At 38.8% G+C, this 25,460-nt stretch overlaps 1 protein-coding gene across 1 annotated transcript in view; it reads left to right on the top strand.

The window, feature by feature from the left end:
• Window positions 1-24,156, top strand: part of LOC308144332 (uncharacterized protein) — a 48,040-nt gene extending 23,884 nt beyond the window's left edge. Inside the window, exons 26-31 of the mRNA XM_080515428.1 lie at window positions 3,147-3,179; window positions 17,320-17,475; window positions 17,987-18,041; window positions 20,441-20,635; window positions 22,779-22,856; window positions 23,658-24,156. Coding sequence (XP_080371554.1) covers window positions 3,147-3,179; window positions 17,320-17,475; window positions 17,987-18,041; window positions 20,441-20,635; window positions 22,779-22,856; window positions 23,658-23,845 — 705 coding nt within the window. The 3' untranslated portion in view covers window positions 23,846-24,156. The remainder of the gene's footprint in view (window positions 1-3,146; window positions 3,180-17,319; window positions 17,476-17,986; window positions 18,042-20,440; window positions 20,636-22,778; window positions 22,857-23,657) is intronic.
• Window positions 24,157-25,460: the final 1,304 nt, after the last annotated feature.

Below are 25,460 nucleotides of genomic sequence, written 5' to 3'. Positions count from 1 at the left end.
AGTTTTTATATTTTGTAGGTTTTTCTTATATTTTGTCTTTTCTTCCGTGTTTTAAAAATCGCACTGGAAATTAACACTAACTTACAATCCATCTCAATCCAAGACTTTAAAAAGCGCCGCCCGTTGAGCCGCCCACAGAAAAGTAACGGTTGCCATGGAAACGCCAAAGCTTCCGTCACAACCCCTTAAAACCCCGTCGAAGCCTGAAAAACACCCAGAATGCAACAGTGAGAGGAGAAGTTTCCTCGTTTATTTATTAGCTATACCTTTATTTTGACATCCTGGCCATTTTCCTTAATAATAGTTTAGTTTTTTTTGGGGGGGGGGGGGGTATGGACGTTTCCCTCACGTCCACTCCGCTGCACCACCGACACTCAGAGGAAGTGTAAAGTTTCAATCTAAAGGTTGTTACGGCTGAACGTGGCTCCGGAGCTGAACTGTGCTCGACGCCCTCCGTCAGGGGAAATTGATTTACTCGTTGGCTTCTGGGCCCAAAGCTACAAACTCCTTGATGAGAACACGGAGTCCCGCGACGGAACCACGTCTCGGACATAAGGCCGAAAACCACACGACATATTAGTGGAAATACAACTTGACCAGAAGGAAAAATACACAAAAAAATCCTCTGGAGGCCCAACAAGTCAAACGTCACATATTAAACTGCAGATATGGACAAATGCAAAGTCTTTCCTTCTTTTGATCCTTTTGATCTGCAAGAATTCACCCGTCTATTCTGAAATGTACATATTAAAGGAAATCAGATATTATATTTGTAAAAAAAAAAACCCTCAGTCACCTTATCTGGTATCGTATTTTTATTCAGGATTAAAACAATTTGTCATCATCTGGACTTTTTTTTGAGTTTACGTGTCTAAAGCATCACTTCACATAAGTTGGACTCGTTTTATTGTGAAAGGCGTTGCGTCATGTGACCTCCACAGATGCGTTAATGTCGGGAGTCAAATTCTGACCAAGGCCGGTTTTGAATGTCATTTTTGACAATCTAGCGCAGGGGTGCTCAATACGTCGATCGCGATCTACCAGTCGATCGCAAAGGTAGTAATAGTAGATCGCATGACATTAGGAAAAAAACGCTGGTGTAATGAAACTAATTTACCTTTCCGAATTTCGAGTACGATCGAACGCAGCGTCAGATGACGGCGGAATTTTTCTGACCTTCAGGTCACCGCACATGCGCAAACAACGACGCTAAGTATGGCTAGTCAGCGAGTTACCGCTAATTTGAAGCCCCTCAGGTGAGACGACGAAGACGAATCACTTTCATGAGGAATGGGAGGTGGACTTTGTTTTCACAATGTCATTTTCGAAGTGCGTTTGTCTCGTCTGCCAGTCGACCGTCGCAATACCAAAGATCAAAGTAACATCAAAGTAAACTCAGGTAATTACAAAGAATGTTCATAGTTAATTATGTCGTGGTGCACAATATTGGCTCGTACGGTTTTGCAAGGTGCATCATTATACATTGTACGTATAAAGAATCCTCAATATATTTGAAAATAAATATACGTTTTGCATTTTTGTAGTGGGCGGATCCGGTTCTGGTCCCCGGGCCTCATGTTGGACACCCCTGGTTTAGACTCACAGCTAATGTACTTTAATATATACAAATATATACAAAGCAAACGCGTGATTGCAGGAGAACAAACGTGTTTTGTGGGCCAGATTAGGAGCTGGCAGAGGAAACGGCGCGGATTAGTTTTAAAAAAGAAAAGTTTTAATACTCCGGTCTGGAACGTCTCCACAGAGTTCACGTGGATTCCGTCCCAGAAAGCAGATTCTGCGGCGGCGGCGAGGAAAAAAACATCGATCACGTCGCAAAAGCAACAAGAAGAAGAAGAGGAAATGAAATAAATCAAAATAAAAGCGGGAGGCAGAGGCGTCGGAGATTAAGTGTGTTTATCCATGTGGAGATTATCTCCGTCAATAACCGTTAATAAATAAACGTATCGACGCGCCGGCGCCGCAGAGGAATTGATACTTTAGACGGGGGACAATGGAAGACGAAGTCGCGTTTAGGGATCGATCGGCGGGTATTGATCCGCTGGCCATCGACCGGCACATCCCCACACGGAGATTAGACAGTGAGTGTGTGTGTGTGTGTGTGTGTGTGTGTGTGTGTGTGTGTGTGTGTGTGTGTGTGTGTGTGTGTGTGTGTGTGTGGTGTGACACTCGACAGAATAAACGACTCGGCGTGGAGCTTAATGTTCGCTTTGACTCACGAGTCTGAAATAATAATTTTTTTTTGATGAGATCGAGAAAGCGCAGATTTTGGTTTATGGTAGGGTTCATGGATACCGTATTTTCTGGACTATAAGTCGCATTTAACAAAAAAAAAAAAAAAAAAAAGTGTCATGGAGATAAAAATAAGCCGCAGATTTTGGTTTATGTTAGAGTTCATGATTACCGTATTTTCTGGACTATAAGTCACATTTACCAAAAAAAAAAAAAGTGTCATGGAGATGAAAATAAACCGCAGATTTTGGTTTAAGGTTTAAAATTTTGGTTAGCGTATTTTCTGGACTATAAGTTGCATTTTGACACACACACACACACAAAAAGTGTCATGGAGATGAAAATAAACCGCAGATTTTGGGTTTATGGTAGGGTTCATGATTACCGTATTTTCTGGACTATAAGTTGCATTTAACAAAAAAAAAAAAAAAAGTGTCATGGTGATAAAAATAAACCGCAGATTTTGGTTTAAGGTAGAGTTCATGATTACCGTATTTTCTGGATTTTTCTCAATGGCGTCAATGTCAATACGACACTGTGACTCGAGTTTCTCCCACTTTTACTTCTAAAGTCGAGGCGGCGATGATGAAATATTGAGGCGAACGTGACGAGGAGGGAACATCTGAATATTTAGGACCATCCAACCCCCCCTCCCCCCCCACACACACACACACACAGCTTCAATCTCTTGTATTTAATTTGACGATGAAGCTTCTCAGAATTCGTTATTTTTCCTCGAAGGCCAAACCGACTCCTCGTCACGATCCACGTTCCAGAGCAGCGACTTCCTCTGACGTCCCGCCTCCACCTTTGATTTGTAAGAAGTTTTAACCGTCTTTCTCTCTCTCTCTCTCCCTCCCTCTCTCTCCCCCTCTCTCTCTCTCTTCCGTCAGGGTGAAGCAGGACCCGGGGGAAGGAAAGGAGAGGTTTGTCGAATTAGACTTTGTGGTATTAGATATAATCCATCCCGTCTCATTCGGAGCCGTCAAGCCTTCAGCTGCTATAGGCGGCTCAGGGAGCCCTGGGGGGGAGGGGGGGGGGACCTATCTATCTAACCCCCCCCACCGGAGAAATACACATCGCAAAGGAACTATTTTGTAGAGACACACCTGAAGCTTCAAGCCTCATGGATTCCGTCTGCAGAGACGCCGGCGCCGTTTGATCCGTTTAAAATAAATAAATAAGTAAAAATAAATAAGTGGCGTGAAAAGACGTGGCCTGAACTGACGGAGTCGTTTATCGCAAATAAAATTCGGACTTGAAACAGACGAGGAAAACTTTGTTTCAATGAAAAAAAAAAGGAGAAACAAAAGTTTATTTAAACCGAAAAGCTCCCGTTTCCACATGAAAACGTAAAACTGTTCTGGACGTCCATTTCTACGACGCTGCTGCTCGCAGACGCTGAGCCGTTTGGAAATCGACTCGGTTTCCATGGAAACCGGGTGAAAAGGTACCTATTTTATAACCCTGGGACTCCGTCTCCATGGAAACCGGGTGAAAAGGTACCTATTTTATAACCCTCCGACTCCGTCGCCACGGAAACAAGAGAAAATGCAATGTTATTTAAATAAAACAATTTAAAAAAAATTTCCGACTCCGTGTGGACGGAGGATAATGTAACTTTTGGAAAAGACTCCGTCTCCATGGAAACAAGGAAAAAAAAACACAATACGAATACAAATATCTGTGGTTGTTTATAGCGATATAAACATGCGCCAACTAGAAATGATAACTCAGAAATGATGGTAAGACTATAGTAAGGCTATTAAAAGGCTTATTGGGGTGAAAATTAAACACTTTGGGAACTTTAGTCATTGTTCCGGGAAAAAAAAAGCGTAAGGTACGCGTATGGCAAAATAAGTGAAAATATGAAAAATTGGGAAAGTGATGGAAATGGGTCAGAAATGATGGTAATACTATAGTAAGGCTATTAAAAGGCTTATTGGGGTGAAAAAGACACATTTTGGGAACTTTACAGTCATTGTTACGGAAAAAAAAAAGCGTAAGGTACGCGTATGGCAAAATAAGTGAAAATATGAAAAATTGGGAAAGTGATGGAAATGGGTCAGAAATGATGGTAAGACTATAGTAAGGCTATTAAAAGGCTTATTGGGTGAAAAAGACACATTTTGGGAACTTTACAGTCATTGTTCCGAAAAAAAAAAAAGCGTAAGGTACGCGTATGCCAAAATAAGTGAAAATATGAAAAATTGGGAAAGTGATGGAAATGGGTCAGAAATGATGGTAATACTATAGTAAGGCTATTAAAAGGCTTATTGGGGTGAAAATTAAATATTTGGGAACTTTACAGTCATTGTTACGGAAAAAAAAAAGCGTAAGGCAAAATAAGTGAAAATATGAAAAATTGGGAAAGTGATGGAAATGGGTCAGAAATGATGGTAAGACTATAGTAAGGCTATTAAAAGGCTTATTGGGGTGAAAAAGACACATTTTGGGAACTTTACAGTCATTGTTCCGGAAAAAAAAAAGCGCAAGGTACGCGTATGGCAAAATAAGTGAAAATATGAAAAATTGGGAAAGTGATGGAAATGGGTCAGAAATGATGGTAATACTATAGTAAGGCTATTAAAAGGCTTATTGGGGTGAAAATTAAATATTTGGGAACTTTACAGTCATTGTTACGGGAAAAAAAAAGCGTAAGGTACGCGTATGCCAAAATAAGTGAAAATATGAAAAATTGGGAAAGTGATGGAAATGGGTCAGAAATGATGGTAATACTATAGTAAGGCTATTAAAAGGCTTATTGGGTGAAAAAGACACATTTTGGGAACTTTACAGTCATTGTTCCGAAAAAAAAAAAAGCGTAAGGTACGCGTATGCCAAAATAAGTGAAAATATGAAAAATTGGGAAAGTGATGGAAATGGGTCAGAAATGATGGTAATACTATAGTAAGGCTATTAAAAGGCTTATTGGGGTGAAAATTAAATATTTGGGAACTTTACAGTCATTGTTACGGAAAAAAAAAAGCGTAAGGCAAAATAAGTGAAAATATGAAAAATTGGGAAAGTGATGGAAATGGGTCAGAAATGATGGTAAGACTATAGTAAGGCTATTAAAAGGCTTATTGGGGTGAAAAAGACACATTTTGGGAACTTTACAGTCATTGTTCCGGAAAAAAAAAAGCGCAAGGTACGCGTATGGCAAAATAAGTGAAAATATGAAAAATTGGGAAAGTGATGGAAATGGGTCAGAAATGATGGTAATACTATAGTAAGGCTATTAAAAGGCTTATTGGGGTGAAAATTAAATATTTGGGAACTTTACAGTCATTGTTACGGGAAAAAAAAAGCGTAAGGTACGCGTATGGCAAAATAAGTGAAAATATGAAAAATTGGGAAAGTGATGGAAATGGGTCAGAAATGATGGTAAAACTATAGTAAGGCTATTAAAAGGCTTATTGGGGTGAAAATTAAATATTTGGGAACTTTACAGTCATTGTTACGGGAAAAAAAAAGCGTAAGGTACGCGTATGGCAAAATAAGTGAAAATATGAAAAATTGGGAAAGTGATGGAAATGGGTCAGAAATGATGGTAATACTATAGCAAGACTATTAAAAGGCTTATTGGGGTGAAAATTAAACACTTTGGTAACTTTAGTCATTGTTCCGGGAAAAAAAAAGCGTAAGGTACGCGTATGGCAAAATAAGTGAAAATATGAAAAATTGGGAAAGTGATGGAAATGGGTCAGAAATGATGGTAAGACTATAGTAAGGCTATTAAAAGGCTTATTGGGGTGAAAAAGACACATTTTGGGAACTTTACAGTCATTGTTCCGGAAAAAAAAAAGCGCAAGGTACGCGTATGGCAAAATAAGTGAAAATATGAAAAATTGGGAAAGTGATGGAAATGGGTCAGAAATGATGGTAATACTATAGTAAGGCTATTAAAAGGCTTATTGGGGTGAAAATTAAATATTTGGGAACTTTACAGTCATTGTTACGGGAAAAAAAAAGCGTAAGGTACGCGTATGGCAAAATAAGTGAAAATATGAAAAATTGGGAAAGTGATGGAAATGGGTCAGAAATGATGGTAAAACTATAGTAAGGCTATTAAAAGGCTTATTGGGGTGAAAATTAAATATTTGGGAACTTTACAGTCATTGTTACGGGAAAAAAAAAGCGCAAGGTACGCGTATGGCAAAATAAGTGAAAATATGAAAAATTGGGAAAGTGATGGAAATGGGTCAGAAATGATGGTAATACTATAGCAAGACTATTAAAAGGCTTATTGGGGTGAAAATTAAACACTTTGGGAACTTTAGTCATTGTTCCGGGAAAAAAAAAGCGTAAGGTACGCGTATGGCAAAATAAGTGAAAATATGAAAAATTGGGAAAGTGATGGAAATGGGTCAGAAATGATGGTAATACTATAGCAAGACTATTAAAAGGCTTATTGGGGTGAAAATTAAACACTTTGGGAACTTTAGTCATTGTTCCGGAAAAAAAAAAGCGCAAGGTACGCGTATGGCAAAATAAGTGAAAATATGAAAAATTGGGAAAGTGATGGAAATGGGTCAGAAATGATGGTAAAACTATAGTAAGGCTATTAAAAGGCTTATTGGGGTGAAAATTAAATATTTGGGAACTTTACAGTCATTGTTACGGGAAAAAAAAAGCGTAAGGTACGCGTATGGCAAAATAAGTGAAAATATGAAAAATTGGGAAAGTGATGGAAATGGGTCAGAAATGATGGTAATACTATAGTAAGGCTATTAAAAGGCTTATTGGGGTGAAAATTAAATATTTGGGAACTTTACAGTCATTGTTACGGGAAAAAAAAAGCGTAAGGTACGCGTATGGCAAAATAAGTGAAAATATGAAAAATTGGGAAAGTGATGGAAATGGGTCAGAAATGATGGTAAAACTATAGTAAGGCTATTAAAAGGCTTATTGGGGTGAAAATTAAATATTTGGGAACTTTACAGTCATTGTTACGGGAAAAAAAAAGCGTAAGGTACGCGTATGGCAAAATAAGTGAAAATATGAAAAATTGGGAAAGTGATGGAAATGGGTCAGAAATGATGGTAAAACTATAGTAAGGCTATTAAAAGGCTTATTGGGTGAAAAAGACACATTTTGGGAACTTTACAGTCATTGTTCCGGAAAAAAAAAGCGTAAGGTACGTGTATGGCAAAATAAGTGAAAATATGAAAAATTGGGAAAGTGATGGAAATGGGTCAGAAATGATGGTAAAACTATAGTAAGGCTATTAAAAGGCTTATTGGGGTGAAAATTAAATATTTGGGAACTTTACAGTCATTGTTACGGGAAAAAAAAAGCGTAAGGTACGCGTATGGCAAAATAAGTGAAAATATGAAAAATTGGGAAAGTGATGGAAATGGGTCAGAAATGATGGTAATACTATAGTAAGGCTATTAAAAGGCTTATTGGGGTGAAAAAGACACATTTTGGGAACTTTACAGTCATTGTTCCGGAAAAAAAAAAGCGCAAGGTACGCGTATGGCAAAATAAGTGAAAATATGAAAAATTGGGAAAGTGATGGAAATGGGTCAGAAATGATGGTAATACTATAGCAAGACTATTAAAAGGCTTATTGGGGTGAAAATTAAACACTTTGGTAACTTTAGTCATTGTTCCGGGAAAAAAAAAGCGTAAGGTACGCGTATGGCAAAATAAGTGAAAATATGAAAAATTGGGAAAGTGATGGAAATGGGTCAGAAATGATGGTAAGACTATAGTAAGGCTATTAAAAGGCTTATTGGGTGAAAAAGACACATTTTGGGAACTTTACAGTCATTGTTCCGAAAAAAAAAAAGCGTAAGGTACGCGTATGGCAAAATAAGTGAAAATATGAAAAATTGGGAAAGTGATGGAAATGGGTCAGAAATGATGGTAATACTATAGCAAGACTATTAAAAGGCTTATTGGGGTGAAAATTAAACACTTTGGGAACTTTAGTCATTGTTCCGGGAAAAAAAAAGCGTAAGGTACGCGTATGGCAAAATAAGTGAAAATATGAAAAATTGGGAAAGTGATGGAAATGGGTCAGAAATGATGGTAAAACTATAGTAAGGCTATTAAAAGGCTTATTGGGGTGAAAATTAAACACTTTGGTAACTTTAGTCATTGTTTCGGGAAAAAAAAAGCGTAAGGTACGCGTATGGCAAAATAAGTGAAAATATGAAAAATTGGGAAAGTGATGGAAATGGGTCAGAAATGATGGTAAGACTATAGTAAGGCTATTAAAAGGCTTATTGGGTGAAAAAGACACATTTTGGGAACTTTACAGTCATTGTTCCGAAAAAAAAAAAGCGTAAGGTACGCGTATGGCAAAATAAGTGAAAATATGAAAAATTGGGAAAGTGATGGAAATGGGTCAGAAATGATGGTAATACTATAGCAAGACTATTAAAAGGCTTATTGGGGTGAAAATTAAACACTTTGGGAACTTTAGTCATTGTTCCGGGAAAAAAAAAGCGTAAGGTACGCGTATGGCAAAATAAGTGAAAATATGAAAAATTGGGAAAGTGATGGAAATGGGTCAGAAATGATGGTAAAACTATAGTAAGGCTATTAAAAGGCTTATTGGGTGAAAAAGACACATTTTGGGAACTTTACAGTCATTGTTCCGAAAAAAAAAAAGCGTAAGGTACGCGTATGCCAAAATAAGTGAAAATATGAAAAATTGGGAAAGTGATGGAAATGGGTCAGAAATGATGGTAATACTATAGTAAGGCTATTAAAAGGCTTATTGGGGTGAAAATTAAATATTTGGGAACTTTACAGTCATTGTTACGGAAAAAAAAAAGCGTAAGGTACGCGTATGGCAAAATAAGTGAAAATATGAAAAATTGGGAAAGTGATGGAAATGGGTCAGAAATGATGGTAAGACTATAGTAAGGCTATTAAAAGGCTTATTGGGGTGAAAAAGACACATTTTGGGAACTTTACAGTCATTGTTCCGGAAAAAAAAAAGCGTAAGGTACGCGTATGGCAAAATAAGTGAAAATATGAAAAATTGGGAAAGTGATGGAAATGGGTCAGAAATGATGGTAAAACTATAGTAAGGCTATTAAAAGGCTTATTGGGGTGAAAATTAAATATTTGGGAACTTTACAGTCATTGTTACGGAAAAAAAAAAGCGTAAGGTACGCGTATGGCAAAATAAGTGAAAATATGAAAAATTGGGAAAGTGATGGAAATGGGTCAGAAATGATGGTAAAACTATAGTAAGGCTATTAAAAGGCTTATTGGGGTGAAAATTAAATATTTGGGAACTTTACAGTCATTGTTACGGAAAAAAAAAAGCGTAAGGTACGCGTATGCCAAAATAAGTGAAAATATGAAAAATTGGGAAAGTGATGGAAATGGGTCAGAAATGATGGTAAGACTATAGTAAGGCTATTAAAAGGCTTATTGGGGTGAAAAAGACACATTTTGGGAACTTTACAGTCATTGTTCCGGAAAAAAAAAAGCGCAAGGTACGCGTATGGCAAAATAAGTGAAAATATGAAAAATTAGGAAAGTGATGGAAATGGGTCAGAAATGATGGTAATACTATAGTAAGGCTATTAAAAGGCTTATTGGGGTGAAAAAGACACATTTTGGGAACTTTACAGTCATTGTTCCGGAAAAAAAAAAGCGCAAGGTACGCGTATGGCAAAATAAGTGAAAATATGAAAAATTGGGAAAGTGATGGAAATGGGTCAGAAATGATGGTAATACTATAGCAAGACTATTAAAAGGCTTATTGGGGTGAAAATTAAACACTTTGGTAACTTTAGTCATTGTTTCGGGAAAAAAAAAGCGTAAGGTACGCGTATGGCAAAATAAGTGAAAATATGAAAAATTGGGAAAGTGATGGAAATGGGTCAGAAATGATGGTAAGACTATAGTAAGGCTATTAAAAGGCTTATTGGGTGAAAAAGACACATTTTGGGAACTTTACAGTCATTGTTCCGAAAAAAAAAAAGCGTAAGGTACGCGTATGGCAAAATAAGTGAAAATATGAAAAATTGGGAAAGTGATGGAAATGGGTCAGAAATGATGGTAATACTATAGCAAGACTATTAAAAGGCTTATTGGGGTGAAAATTAAACACTTTGGGAACTTTAGTCATTGTTCCGGGAAAAAAAAAGCGTAAGGTACGCGTATGGCAAAATAAGTGAAAATATGAAAAATTGGGAAAGTGATGGAAATGGGTCAGAAATGATGGTAAAACTATAGTAAGGCTATTAAAAGGCTTATTGGGTGAAAAAGACACATTTTGGGAACTTTACAGTCATTGTTCCGAAAAAAAAAAAGCGTAAGGTACGCGTATGCCAAAATAAGTGAAAATATGAAAAATTGGGAAAGTGATGGAAATGGGTCAGAAATGATGGTAATACTATAGTAAGGCTATTAAAAGGCTTATTGGGGTGAAAATTAAATATTTGGGAACTTTACAGTCATTGTTACGGAAAAAAAAAAGCGTAAGGTACGCGTATGGCAAAATAAGTGAAAATATGAAAAATTGGGAAAGTGATGGAAATGGGTCAGAAATGATGGTAAGACTATAGTAAGGCTATTAAAAGGCTTATTGGGGTGAAAAAGACACATTTTGGGAACTTTACAGTCATTGTTCCGGAAAAAAAAAAGCGTAAGGTACGCGTATGGCAAAATAAGTGAAAATATGAAAAATTGGGAAAGTGATGGAAATGGGTCAGAAATGATGGTAAAACTATAGTAAGGCTATTAAAAGGCTTATTGGGGTGAAAATTAAATATTTGGGAACTTTACAGTCATTGTTACGGAAAAAAAAAAGCGTAAGGTACGCGTATGGCAAAATAAGTGAAAATATGAAAAATTGGGAAAGTGATGGAAATGGGTCAGAAATGATGGTAAAACTATAGTAAGGCTATTAAAAGGCTTATTGGGGTGAAAATTAAATATTTGGGAACTTTACAGTCATTGTTACGGAAAAAAAAAAGCGTAAGGTACGCGTATGCCAAAATAAGTGAAAATATGAAAAATTGGGAAAGTGATGGAAATGGGTCAGAAATGATGGTAAGACTATAGTAAGGCTATTAAAAGGCTTATTGGGGTGAAAAAGACACATTTTGGGAACTTTACAGTCATTGTTCCGGAAAAAAAAAAGCGCAAGGTACGCGTATGGCAAAATAAGTGAAAATATGAAAAATTAGGAAAGTGATGGAAATGGGTCAGAAATGATGGTAATACTATAGTAAGGCTATTAAAAGGCTTATTGGGGTGAAAAAGACACATTTTGGGAACTTTACAGTCATTGTTCCGGAAAAAAAAAAGCGCAAGGTACGCGTATGGCAAAATAAGTGAAAATATGAAAAATTGGGAAAGTGATGGAAATGGGTCAGAAATGATGGTAATACTATAGCAAGACTATTAAAAGGCTTATTGGGGTGAAAATTAAACACTTTGGTAACTTTAGTCATTGTTCCGGGAAAAAAAAAGCGTAAGGTACGCGTATGGCAAAATAAGTGAAAATATGAAAAATTGGGAAAGTGATGGAAATGGGTCAGAAATGATGGTAAGACTATAGTAAGGCTATTAAAAGGCTTATTGGGGTGAAAATTAAATATTTGGGAACTTTACAGTCATTGTTACGGAAAAAAAAAAGCGTAAGGTACGCGTATGGCAAAATAAGTGAAAATATGAAAAATTGGGAAAGTGATGGAAATGGGTCAGAAATGATGGTAAAACTATAGTAAGGCTATTAAAAGGCTTATTGGGGTGAAAATTAAATATTTGGGAACTTTACAGTCATTGTTACGGAAAAAAAAAAGCGTAAGGTACGCGTATGGCAAAATAAGTGAAAATATGAAAAATTGGGAAAGTGATGGAAATGGGTCAGAAATGATGGTAAGACTATAGTAAGGCTATTAAAAGGCTTATTGGGGTGAAAATTAAATATTTGGGAACTTTACAGTCATTGTTACGGAAAAAAAAAAGCGTAAGGTACGCGTATGGCAAAATAAGTGAAAATATGAAAAATTGGGAAAGTGATGGAAATGGGTCAGAAATGATGGTAAAACTATAGTAAGGCTATTAAAAGGCTTATTGGGGTGAAAATTAAACACTTTGGTAACTTTAGTCATTGTTCCGGGAAAAAAAAAGCGTAAGGTATGGCAAAATAAGTGAAAATATGAAAAATTGGGAAAGTGATGGAAATGGGTCAGAAATGATGGTAAGACTATAGTAAGGCTATTAAAAGGCTTATTGGGGTGAAAATTAAATATTTGGGAACTTTACAGTCATTGTTACGGAAAAAAAAAAGCGTAAGGTACGCGTATGGCAAAATAAGTGAAAATATGAAAAATTGGGAAAGTGATGGAAATGGGTCAGAAATGATGGTAAAACTATAGTAAGGCTATTAAAAGGCTTATTGGGGTGAAAATTAAATATTTGGGAACTTTACAGTCATTGTTCCGAAAAAAAAAAAGCGTAAGGTACGCGTATGCCAAAATAAGTGAAAATATGAAAAATTGGGAAAGTGATGGAAATGGGTCAGAAATGATGGTAATACTATAGCAAGACTATTAAAAGGCTTATTGGGGTGAAAATTAAACACTTTGGGAACTTTAGTCATTGTTCCGGGAAAAAAAAAGCGTAAGGTACGCGTATGGCAAAATAAGTGAAAATATGAAAAATTGGGAAAGTGATGGAAATGGGTCAGAAATGATGGTAAGACTATAGTAAGGCTATTAAAAGGCTTATTGGGTGAAAAAGACACATTTTGGGAACTTTACAGTCATTGTTCCGAAAAAAAAAAAGCGTAAGGTACGCGTATGGCAAAATAAGTGAAAATATGAAAAATTGGGAAAGTGATGGAAATGGGTCAGAAATGATGGTAAGACTATAGTAAGGCTATTAAAAGGCTTATTGGGGTGAAAAAGACACATTTTGGGAACTTTACAGTCATTGTTCCGGAAAAAAAAAAGCGCAAGGTACGCGTATGGCAAAATAAGTGAAAATATGAAAAATTGGGAAAGTGATGGAAATGGGTCAGAAATGATGGTAATACTATAGTAAGGCTATTAAAAGGCTTATTGGGGTGAAAATTAAATATTTGGGAACTTTACAGTCATTGTTACGGGAAAAAAAAAGCGTAAGGTATGCCAAAATAAGTGAAAATATGAAAAATTGGGAAAGTGATGGAAATGGGTCAGAAATGATGGTAATACTATAGTAAGGCTATTAAAAGGCTTATTGGGGTGAAAATTAAATATTTGGGAACTTTACAGTCATTGTTACGGAAAAAAAAAAGCGTAAGGTACGCGTATGGCAAAATAAGTGAAAATATGAAAAATTGGGAAAGTGATGGAAATGGGTCAGAAATGATGGTAAGACTATAGTAAGGCTATTAAAAGGCTTATTGGGGTGAAAAAGACACATTTTGGGAACTTTACAGTCATTGTTCCGGAAAAAAAAAAGCGCAAGGTACGCGTATGGCAAAATAAGTGAAAATATGAAAAATTGGGAAAGTGATGGAAATGGGTCAGAAATGATGGTAAAACTATAGTAAGGCTATTAAAAGGCTTATTGGGGTGAACATTAAATATTTGGGAACTTTACAGTCATTGTTACGGAAAAAAAAAAGCGTAAGGTACGCGTATGGCAAAATAAGTGAAAATATGAAAAATTGGGAAAGTGATGGAAATGGGTCAGAAATGATGGTAATACTATAGCAAGACTATTAAAAGGCTTATTGGGGTGAAAATTAAACACTTTGGTAACTTTAGTCATTGTTCCGGGAAAAAAAAAGCGTAAGGTACGCGTATGGCAAAATAAGTGAAAATATGAAAAATTGGGAAAGTGATGGAAATGGGTCAGAAATGATGGTAAAACTATAGTAAGGCTATTAAAAGGCTTATTGGGGTGAAAATTAAATATTTGGGAACTTTACAGTCATTGTTACGGAAAAAAAAAGCGTAAGGCAAAATAAGTGAAAATATGAAAAATTGGGAAAGTGATGGAAATGGGTCAGAAATGATGGTAAAACTATAGTAAGGCTATTAAAAGGCTTATTGGGGTGAAAATTAAATATTTGGGAACTTTACAGTCATTGTTACGGAAAAAAAAAAGCGTAAGGTACGCGTATGGCAAAATAAGTGAAAATATGAAAAATTGGGAAAGTGATGGAAATGGGTCAGAAATGATGGTAAAACTATAGTAAGGCTATTAAAAGGCTTATTGGGGTGAAAATTAAATATTTGGGAACTTTACAGTCATTGTTACGGGAAAAAAAAGCGTAAGGTACGCGTATGGCAAAATAAGTGAAAATATGAAAAATTGGGAAAGTGATGGAAATGGGTCAGAAATGATGGTAATACTATAGCAAGACTATTAAAAGGCTTATTGGGGTGAAAATTAAACACTTTGGTAACTTTAGTCATTGTTCCGGGAAAAAAAAAGCGTAAGGTACGCGTATGGCAAAATAAGTGAAAATATGAAAAATTGGGAAAGTGATGGAAATGGGTCAGAAATGATGGTAAGACTATAGTAAGGCTATTAAAAGGCTTATTGGGTGAAAAAGACACATTTTGGGAACTTTACAGTCATTGTTCCGAAAAAAAAAAAGCGTAAGGTACGCGTATGGCAAAATAAGTGAAAATATGAAAAATTGGGAAAGTGATGGAAATGGGTCAGAAATGATGGTAAAACTATAGTAAGGCTATTAAAAGGCTTATTGGGGTGAAAATTAAATATTTGGGAACTTTACAGTCATTGTTACGGGAAAAAAAAAGCGTAAGGTACGCGTATGGCAAAATAAGTGAAAATATGAAAAATTGGGAAAGTGATGGAAATGGGTCAGAAATGATGGTAAGACTATAGTAAGGCTATTAAAAGGCTTATTGGGTGAAAAAGACACATTTTGGGAACTTTACAGTCATTGTTCCGAAAAAAAAAAAGCGTAAGGTACGCGTATGGCAAAATAAGTGAAAATATGAAAAATTGGGAAAGTGATGGAAATGGGTCAGAAATGATGGTAATACTATAGTAAGGCTATTAAAAGGCTTATTGGGGTGAAAATTAAATATTTGGGAACTTTACAGTCATTGTTACGGGAAAAAAAAAGCGTAAGGTACGCGTATGGCAAAATAAGTGAAAATATGAAAAATTGGGAAAGTGATGGAAATGGGTCAGAAATGATGGTAAGACTATAGTAAGGCTATTAAAAGGCTTATTGGGTGAAAAAGACACATTTTGGGAACTTTACAGTCATTGTTCCGAAAAAAAAAAAGCGTAAGGTACGCGTATGGCAAAATAAGTGAAAATATGAAAAATTGGGAAAGTGATGGAAATGGGTCAGAAATGATGGTAAAACTATAGTAAGGCTATTAAAAGGCTTATTGGGGTGAAAATTAAATATTTGGGAACTTTACAGTCATTGTTACGGGAAAAAAAAAGCGTAAGGTACGCGTATGGCAAAATAAGTGAAAATATGAAAAATTGGGAAAGTGATGGAAATGGGTCAGAAATGATGGTAAGACTATAGTAAGGCTATTAAAAGGCTTATTGGGTGAAAAAGACACATTTTGGGAACTTTACAGTCATTGTTCCGAAAAAAAAAAAGCGTAAGGTACGCGTATGGCAAAATAAGTGAAAATATGAAAAATTGGGAAAGTGATGGAAATGGGTCAGAAATGATGGTAATACTATAGTAAGGCTATTAAAAGGCTTATTGGGGTGAAAATTAAATATTTGGGAACTTTACAGTCATTGTTACGGGAAAAAAAAAGCGTAAGGTACGCGTATGGCAAAATAAGTGAAAATATGAAAAATTGGGAAAGTGATGGAAATGGGTCAGAAATGATGGTAAGACTATAGTAAGGCTATTAAAAGGCTTATTGGGGTGAAAATTTAACACTTTGGGAACTTTACAGTCATTGTTACGGAAAAAAAAAGCGTAAGGTACGCGTATGGCAAAATAAGTGAAAATATGAAAAATTGGGAAAGTGATGGAAATGGGTCAGAAATGATGGTAAAACTATAGTAAGGCTATTAAAAGGCTTATTGGGGTGAAAATTAAATATTTGGGAACTTTACAGTCATTGTTACGGGAAAAAAAAAGCGTAAGGTACGCGTATGGCAAAATAAGTGAAAATATGAAAAATTGGGAAAGTGATGGAAATGGGTCAGAAATGATGGTAAAACTATAGTAAGGCTATTAAAAGGCTTATTGGGGTGAAAATTAAATATTTGGGAACTTTACAGTCATTGTTACGGGAAAAAAAAAGCGTAAGGTACGCGTATGGCAAAATAAGTGAAAATATGAAAAATTGGGAAAGTGATGGAAATGGGTCAGAAATGATGGTAAAACTATAGTAAGGCTATTAAAAGGCTTATTGGGGTGAACATTAAATATTTGGGAACTTTACAGTCATTGTTACGGGAAAAAAAAAGCGTAAGGTACGCGTATGGCAAAATAAGTGAAAATATGAAAAATTGGGAAAGTGATGGAAATGGGTCAGAAATGATGGTAAAACTATAGTAAGGCTATTAAAAGGCTTATTGGGGTGAACATTAAATATTTGGGAACTTTACAGTCATTGTTACGGGAAAAAAAAAGCGTAAGGTACGCGTATGGCAAAATAAGTGAAAATATGAAAAATTGGGAAAGTGATGGAAATGGGTCAGAAATGATGGTAAAACTATAGTAAGGCTATTAAAAGGCTTATTGGGGTGAAAATTAAACACTTTGGTAACTTTAGTCATTGTTACGGAAAAAAAAAAGCGTAAGGTACGCGTATGGCAAAATAAGTGAAAATATGAAAAATTGGGAAAGTGATGGAAATGGGTCAGAAATGATGGTAAGACTATAGTAAGGCTATTAAAAGGCTTATTGGGGTGAAAATTAAACATTTTGGGAACTTTACAGTCATTGTTCCGGAAAAAAAAAGCGGCGCCTTCCCAGTATTGTAATAATTATGCAACGCTTCTTAAAGAGGCAGGCACAATTAATAATAGATAGTAGATAGATAGATAATAGATAATAGATGGTAGATAATAGATAATAGAGGACCCGACACGTCTGTTTGCTCACCAATGTGAGTTGTGTGTCTCCAGAAAGGCGAGCGAGGAGACCCGGGCCTCTGGGGGCCTGAAGGGAAGAAGGGCGACGTGGGTCACGTGGGTCACATGGGCGCCGTCGGCCCGCGAGGATTCCCCGGTCAGGACGGCTCGCCGGGGCAGCCGGGGCAACCGGGGTACCCTGGAAAACCGGTGAGTAGAACCCGGTCCCGGTTCTCCAAGGAGTCACGGCACCCACAGACACAGCAGATTGTGAACGTAGCTCCTGTGACCCGACGTCCTGACGGAGGACAGACTTTAAGTAGACCAGTGTTTTTCAACCTTTCTGAGCCAAGGCACACTTTTTTTGTTTGGAAAAATCTGGAGGCACACCACCACCTGTCTGTCACTTTCCGTTTCACCGGCAAAGTTCTGTGCTGCCATCTAGTGGTGAAGAGTATTTATACATGATTACTCTGCAACACAAATGGTTTTTTTCGAAAAAAATGTGAAATGTGATGATTTCCCACGGCTCACCTGACGAGATCTGGAGGAAACACCAGCGTTGAAAAACACTGGAGTAGAAAGCGTTTGGAGGAAGTGAGGAAAAGGGTGGAGGGACTCGGGGACGGAGGGACACGGGGACGGAGGGACACGGGGACGGAGGGCGTCTCCTCCGCCTTCAGGACGGGTGGAGCTGATGAGACGTGTGACTGTGTTCCAGGGAAAACCTCCTTCAGACGACCACCTCCTGAAGCTCTGCAGCGACGTCCTGCGCAGTGAGTACCTGACGTACTACTACTAATACTAGTAGTACTAGTAGTATTTAAAACCGATGTACGCTGGGCCACTAGTTGGCGCTGGTGGTTATTTTTGTAATAAAACCACAAACACACACAGAAAGTTGTACATACACACATTTTTGGACATGTCGGGCCATTATTTATTGTTTTTTGTTATCTGTTACATATTTTTGCCTACTTTGCTTTGTTTGTTTGTCTTTTTATTTATTTTATTTATTTTTTGTTATCCGTTACACATTTTTGCTTATTTTGCTTTATTTTTATTTCTTTTTATTTTATTTATTTTTTGTTGTCCGTCACATATTTTTGCTTACTTTGCTTTGTTTGTTTGTCTTTTTATTTATTTTTTGTTATCCGTTACATATTTTTGCTTATTTTGCTTTATCTTTGTTTCTTTTTATTTATTTTATTTATTTTTTGTTATCCGTCATATATTTTTTTTGAACTTTTTTTTACTTTGCTTTATCTTTCTTTGTCTTTTTATTTATTTTTTGTTATCCGTCATATATTTTTGCTTACTTTGCTTTATGTTTGTTTGTCTTATCTATTTTTTGTTATCTGTTACAAGACTCGTCCCTCCAGAGCCGGGATGTTTACTGTGTGAACTTTAAACACAACAAGGGGAAACAAGTTTGAGACTTCAGGCACTAAAACCAGAGAAAAATAAAGAAAAATCTTCTGCTTCACAGAATTTGTGAAGAATTGATCCTGTTTAATAGAATCCATCAGGATTCTTTATGTCTCGTTGGTTTTAAAAACATCTGCAGTTTCCGGCTGCAACAAAACCGGCGACATTAAAAAGATGAAAGGTGAGATGAAAGAGGGAATTGGGTGGAAAGACGGCAGGACGCGTCGGAGCCGGACGGCGATCGTCACGGCAACCGCCTCGATCACACCTCCTTCAGCGACTCGCTAAATTAAGCAACTGGAGCCGTTTCCACAGGAAACCTCCGGGCGACTGCATGTTTTCACAGTTCGACTCTGACAGGAAATGATGTCACTGGTTTGAGCAACACGATAACGCGGGGCTGATAATGGCCGCCGGGGCGGGAAGATAAACGACAAGATCTCACTGCTGATGAGGGGTTCGCAAGAAAGAGTTGCAAAATGGCTTGAATGAGAAGAGATTTCCACGACAAAGCAGGATTTATTTACTGTATTTGATCGAGAGCGACTCAAACACCCAGAGCGGCTCAAACACCCAGAGCGGCTCAAACACCCAGAGCAGCTCAAACACCTAAACGCTCAAACACCCAGAGCAGCTCAAACACCCAGAGCGGCTCAAACACCCACAGCAGCTCAAACACCCAGAGCAGCTCAAACACCCAAAGGCTCAAACACTCAGAGCAGCTCAAACACCCAAAAGCTTAAACACCCAGAGCAGCTCAAACACCCAGAGTGGCTCAAACACCCAAAGGCTCAAACACTCAGAGCAGCTCAAACACCCAGAGCAGCTCATATACCTAGACAACTCAAACACCCAAAGGTTCAAACACCCAGAGGCTCAAACACCCAGAGGCTCATACCCCCAGAGCAACTCAAACACCCAAAGGCTCAAACACCCAAAGGCTCAAACACTAACTTTGTATTTCTCATTACCGTATTTTCTGGACGACTGAGCGCGCCTGAACCTAAGCCACACCCATCAAATTTAAAGAAAAAGAAAAGAAATGAGAGAGAGAGAGAGAGAGAGAGAGTGAGGGGGGAAAGCGAGAGAGAGGAGAGGAAGTGAATTCCAGCAATAACACACAAACACTGAGTGTTAATCTCCGTCACTAAAGTATTTTATCGGGTATTTGTTGATTCTGAGGACGAGCCAGTGGGGCGGAGTTACGTGATGCCCCTGAACGCATCACCCACGTATCGCTGGCATGAAGCTCATGAAACCATTAAAAATACACAAATTGTCACCGTTTAATCTGCCCGGTTTAAACCATGTGAAAAAAAAGTAGTAGCTTATAGTCTGGAAACTACGGTAATACCGAAGACTCTCCAAAAGCCTTGTAATATTTGCTGTAAGCCTGGAACCGGTGCGTCTCCAGTGAGTGCTAGGTTTAATGCAACTCAATTATATATGTTGACTTTGAGGCTTTTAATTAAAAAAGAAAAAATCTCCCTTTTATAAACTTGCTTTAATTTGAAGTTTACCTTTCGTATTTATTTCTACTCAAACTCCAGGTGTATTTTTCATACGTTCTCTCCGTTTAGCCTCCTGGTTCTTTGGCGTGTCGTCGTCTGGGATTGTTTATTGATCGTCTCGATGTTTTTTTTTTACCGTGAAAGCACGTTGTGAAGAGCTCCTCTTAAAGGCGCCTCTTAAATACTTATTATTTCTGTACCCGTGTTTTATCGATCTCGCTCTTTGATGTCTGCAGATCAGCTGCCAGCGTTGCTCCAGACTCTGGCGCCTCCGTCCGCCTGCCAGCCGTGCCCGGGCGTGAAGGGACCTCCCGGCCAGCAGGGGGCGCCGGGACCCAAAGGCTCCATGGGAACGCCGGGCTACCCCGGCAGAAGCGGAGCCCCCGGTTACCCCGGAGCTCCCGGACTGCAGGGAACCGCCGGCCTCAAAGGTTCGATACGACGCCGAGGGGTTCAGGTGGAAACGCGTCGCTTTGGTGTTTTTGGTTTGAGGAAAGTCTCACGTTTCTATGGCAACTATTTAAAACCGATGTCGTTCGTACGCTGGGCCACTAGTTGGCGCTGCTGGTTATTTTTGTAATAAAACCACAAACACACAGAAAGTTGTACATACACACATTTTTGGACATGTTAGGCTATTATTTATAATTTTTTGTTATCTGTTACATATTTTTGCTTACTTTGCTTTGTTTGTTTGTTTGTCTTTTTATTTTTTTTATTTTTTTGTTATCCATCAAATATTTTTGCTTACTTTGTTTTATCTTTGTCTTTTTATTTATTTTTTGTTATCCGTCACATATTTTTGCTTACTTTGCTTTGTTTGTTTGTTTGTCTTTTTATTATTATTATTTATCTTTTTATTTATTTAGAATAAACTAGAATTGAATAGTTAAAATAGAAATTAAATTTAATTAAATTAAAGCGTTTCTCAAAGAGTTGTGTTTTCAGCGCCTCCGAGATTCGAAAATACTCTAAAAGTTGCGTCGTCATGGAAACGGGCCGTTAGCGACACGTTAAATCATCACGACGGGAAAGAACCCGAGTCCGGCTCGTTTTTCCTCGATGAGAACAAGGCAATAAAAAAAAAAAAACTGCACATCATCACAGCTTACCGCCGCTTTCATCAGCGATTAAAAAAAAAGAAGGAAAAAAAGTGTCAACAGGAAGCAAATTGGTCGTGAGGATGTTTCGCTGTGGCCGTAAAACCAGATCATTAAGCAGCGAGCGTCAGACACAAATACTGCCAAGTCATCGCCGGCGATTTATCACCACTTCACGGCGGAGCTGTTAATCAGCGGGGGAGGTGCCACACCGCCGCCACACCGCCGCCACACCCACAACCTGGCTCTTCAATAGGCAACGTGGCCCTCCCGCGGGCAACCTGGCCCTCCACCAATGAGCAACCTGGCTCTCCCACAGGCAACCTGGCCCTCCACCAATGAGCAACCTGGCTCTCCCACAGGCAACCTGGCCCTCCACCAATGAGCAACCTGGCTCTCCCACAGGCAACCTGGCCCTCCCGCGGGCAACCTGGCTCTCCCGTGGGCAACCTGGCTCTCCCGTGAGCAACCTGGCTCTCCCACAGGCAACCTGGCTCTCCCGTGGGCAACCTGGCTCTCCCACGGGCAACCTGGCTCTCCAGTGGGCAACCTGGCTCTCCAATGGGCAACCTGACTCTCCAATGGGCAACCTGACTCTCCAATGGGCAACCTGGCTCTCCCGTGGGCAACCTGGCTCTCCCGTGGGCAACCTGGCTCTCCCACGGGCAACCTGGCTCTCCTGTGAGCAACCTGGCTCTCCCGTGGGCAACCTGGCTCTCCCGTGGGCAACCTGGCTCTCCCACGGGCAACCTGGCTCTCCCACGGGCAACCTGGCTCTCCCATGGGCAACCTGGCTCTCCCACGGGCAAACAGGCTCTCCTGTGGGAAACCTGGTTCTCCCGTGGGCAACCTGGCTCTCCAGTGTGCAACCTGGCTCTCCAATGGGCAACCTGGCTCTCCAGTGGGCAACCTGGCTCTCCAGTGGGCAACCTGGCTCTCCAGTGGGCAACCTGGCTCTCCAGTGGGCAACCTGGCTCTCCAGTGGGCAACCTGGCTCTCCTGTGGGAAACCTGGCTCTCCCGTGGGCAACCTGGCTCTCCAGTGTGCAACCTGGCTCTCCAATGGGCAACCTGACTCTCCAATGGGCAACCTGACTCTCCAATGGGCAACCTGGCTCTCCAGTGGGCAACCTGGCTCTCCCAGCTTCCCAATCTATTTGGAATCATGTCACATGACTCTAACGACCCCATCGAATCGCATTTTTTTCTTCTTTGTTGATTATTTTCCGTCAGTTTGATTATTTTCCTATTTTTTTAAAAACATTAATGGACTCAACTTCAAACTCTACAGGAAAACAATAATAATCCACGACTTTACTTCAACTTTGATTCTTCATTGTGTCAAACCACTAAAATGCAGGAGAGCTGACTGCTCAGAGGAAACGACTGAACAGGAAGTGTCTCTGTGAGGCTGACGAGTCTCCAGGTTTGGTTTAACATGGCTCTGACCCCCCCCCCCCCCTTTACCCCCCCAGGTGACCTGGGACCAAGAGGCCTGAAAGGCAGCAAAGGAGAGGGTCACCTTGGACCTCCAGGACGACCCGGCCAGCCAGGTAAAGCTGAAACAATCTACAGAAAACTTCCGCCGTTCCTGATCTTTGAAACGTTTGAAGCCGTTTGCAGCTCCTCAGTGCAACTTCTGCTAAAACCTTCGTCTGTCGCCTTGTATGTCGAATGGACGTGTGTGTTGATCTGGTGATCCAGTCCAAAAGACCGATTCTGAGACGGAGATAAACGAGAAAAAATATATTTAAAAAAAAGGGAAAAGAAAAGAAAAAAACAGAAAAAACAAAGAAAAAGCAAGAGCAAAAAGAAGAAAAAAGAAAAAAACCAAGGAAAAAACTATGAAGGAAAAAAGAAAAGAAATAAAAACGAAAAAACAAACAAAAATGAGAAAAAAAGGAAAAAAGAAAAAAAACAAGGAAAAAAAGAAAAAAGGAAGGAAAAAAATGAAGGGAAGAAAATGAAAACAAAGAAAAAAGAGGGAAAAAAAGGAAAAAGCAAGAAAAAAAATTAAGAAAAAAAGAAAACAAAGAAAAACAAAAAAACAAAGAAAAAAGAGAAAAAGGAAAAAAGAAAAAAAACAAGGAAAAAAATGAAAACAAAGAAAAAAGAGGAAAAAAAGGAAAAAGCAAGAAAAAAAAAACAAGGAAAAAAATCAAGGAAAAAAGGAGAAAAAAAAAGAAAGAAAAAATCAAGGAAAAAAAATTTAGAGAAAAGAAAAGAAAAATGAAAAAAACGCAAGAAAAAAAGAAGGAAAAAAGTAGAAAAAAAGGAAAGAAAAAAACAAAGAAAAAAAAGAGAAAAAATAAAAGAACCCCCCCGACTGATCACTGTTCTCCGTGCGGCTGCAGGGATTCAAGGTCCTCGCGGTTTCGACGGGATCGGCCACCCGGGCAGCCAGGGGACCCCCGGGAAGCCGGGCCCGGCGGGGGACCCGGGGAAACGAGGCGTCCCGGGGGTCCCGGGGCTCTGCGACGTGTCCATGTGCTACCAGGCCTACGGCCTCAGGGAACACTACAGCAAAGGACCCAACGTCTGACGTCTCCGTCTACAACTGTCCAGCCGGGACGTCCGTCCCCCGACGTCCAACCAAACTTTGAAATGAATCAAACTGCGGGAACGTTTTGCTTTTCGCAGGTTGAATCGGCGCCGACGGAGTCGGACGAGCGCCGACACCAAGATGTTGATGCTTTTGTTTTTATTTATATTCTATAGATCAAAGCTTCACAATAACATTTAAAGAAAAGAAAACAGAAAAAACAGCTACCTCCTCTTTAACTCCGTGTTTAAAGGTCAAATGAAAATCTCCTGTTTGCCGATACGTGTTTATAGAAGAAGTCATATGTGATGAAGCCGTCTGATGTCGGGGGGGGGGGGGGTTATGGGGGTGGTAAGGGGGGGTTATTGTAGCGGTTTGTCAGTGTGTATGGAGAGTGTCTGTCTGTATCTCAGTCCGTCTGTCCAGAGCCGGACTGTCGCTGCGTTAAAGAATTTGTCAACGTGAAAAATCGTCTCATAATTTGTCTGAAATCACAGATTTAAGTGTGTAAAAAAAAAAAAAATCTGCTCATCTGGTTTAGATTTTGTATTCGTCAAAACGTACAAACATATTTGGAGTTGAAAAGTCTGTTTTCGGCCAACACACACACACACACACGCACGCACGCACACACACACACACACACACACACACGGTGCGTTCAAGTACCACAAAAGAATCCGAAACATCAAACATCAACATTGTAACAAAAAGTTGCAGAAACGTTTCGCTACTTTTGTAATTTTCTTCTGTAAAAAGATGCATATAGGCAGGAAGCCCCGCCCCTTTTTGGGCAAAACTGGTTTGTCATTTCTATGTTGAGACAGCGGGGGGGGGGGGGGGGGGGGGGGGGGGGGACATGTAATGTCAGTTACTTTTAAAAGCAATTAATCAGTAATTTAAACAAGTTATTTTTTTAAAGGTTTTAAAGATCAGTTGTGGTATTTGTATCGTCTCGGGAGGAACTTTTAACTTGGAAGATCCACAAAAGGAGTTACTGTAGATCATTTAGTCGAAACTCAACCGTTGTTGATCTGTAGAAGTTTCCTGGGCGACATTTTCACCGTTTTCATTTTATTTTCTGTTTTATTGCAGCAGTTTTCAGCAGTAATTTGTTTCATTATGTAAAAACTATTGATGTTTTCATCGTTCGCTTATCTATTTTTTTAACGATCTTATCTGCGTTATATTTCATTTTTCCTGTCATCGGTGCTGGAAAGCACCTTGTGACTCATGACAGTGAGGTGCTATATCGATAAAGTCCTACTCTGCGTCATATCAAAGGAAAAACTTGCAAAGCTTGAAATCAAAAAGGTTATTTTGGTCCTATTTAACCAGCCTGGCTCAGTCAAGATCAAAGTAAAATGTGTTTGAAACTCTTGATTTTATCAAACAAATAATAAAAAAAAAAAATCCCAGTTGTATTTGTGAATAATCATCATCTAAACTCTGTCAAAAAAGGTTTCTACCGACGACACTCGCTCCGGTAATCCTCCTGCTGAAAACACATTTCTATCACCTTTTGTGTCCGGAGGTCGATTTTAAAATCCGCGGCTGAGACACAATTCTGTTTTTCCAGCCGTCACGTTTTGTTTACTTGTTTACCGGCGCTATG

The sequence above is a fragment of the Blennius ocellaris genome (genome assembly GCF_963422515.1).
Source record: "Blennius ocellaris genome assembly, chromosome: 19".
Classification (NCBI taxonomy): domain Eukaryota; kingdom Metazoa; phylum Chordata; class Actinopteri; order Blenniiformes; family Blenniidae; genus Blennius; species Blennius ocellaris.
Note: the sequence above shows the minus strand (reverse complement) of the source record. Positions and strands in the feature narration are given on the sequence as shown.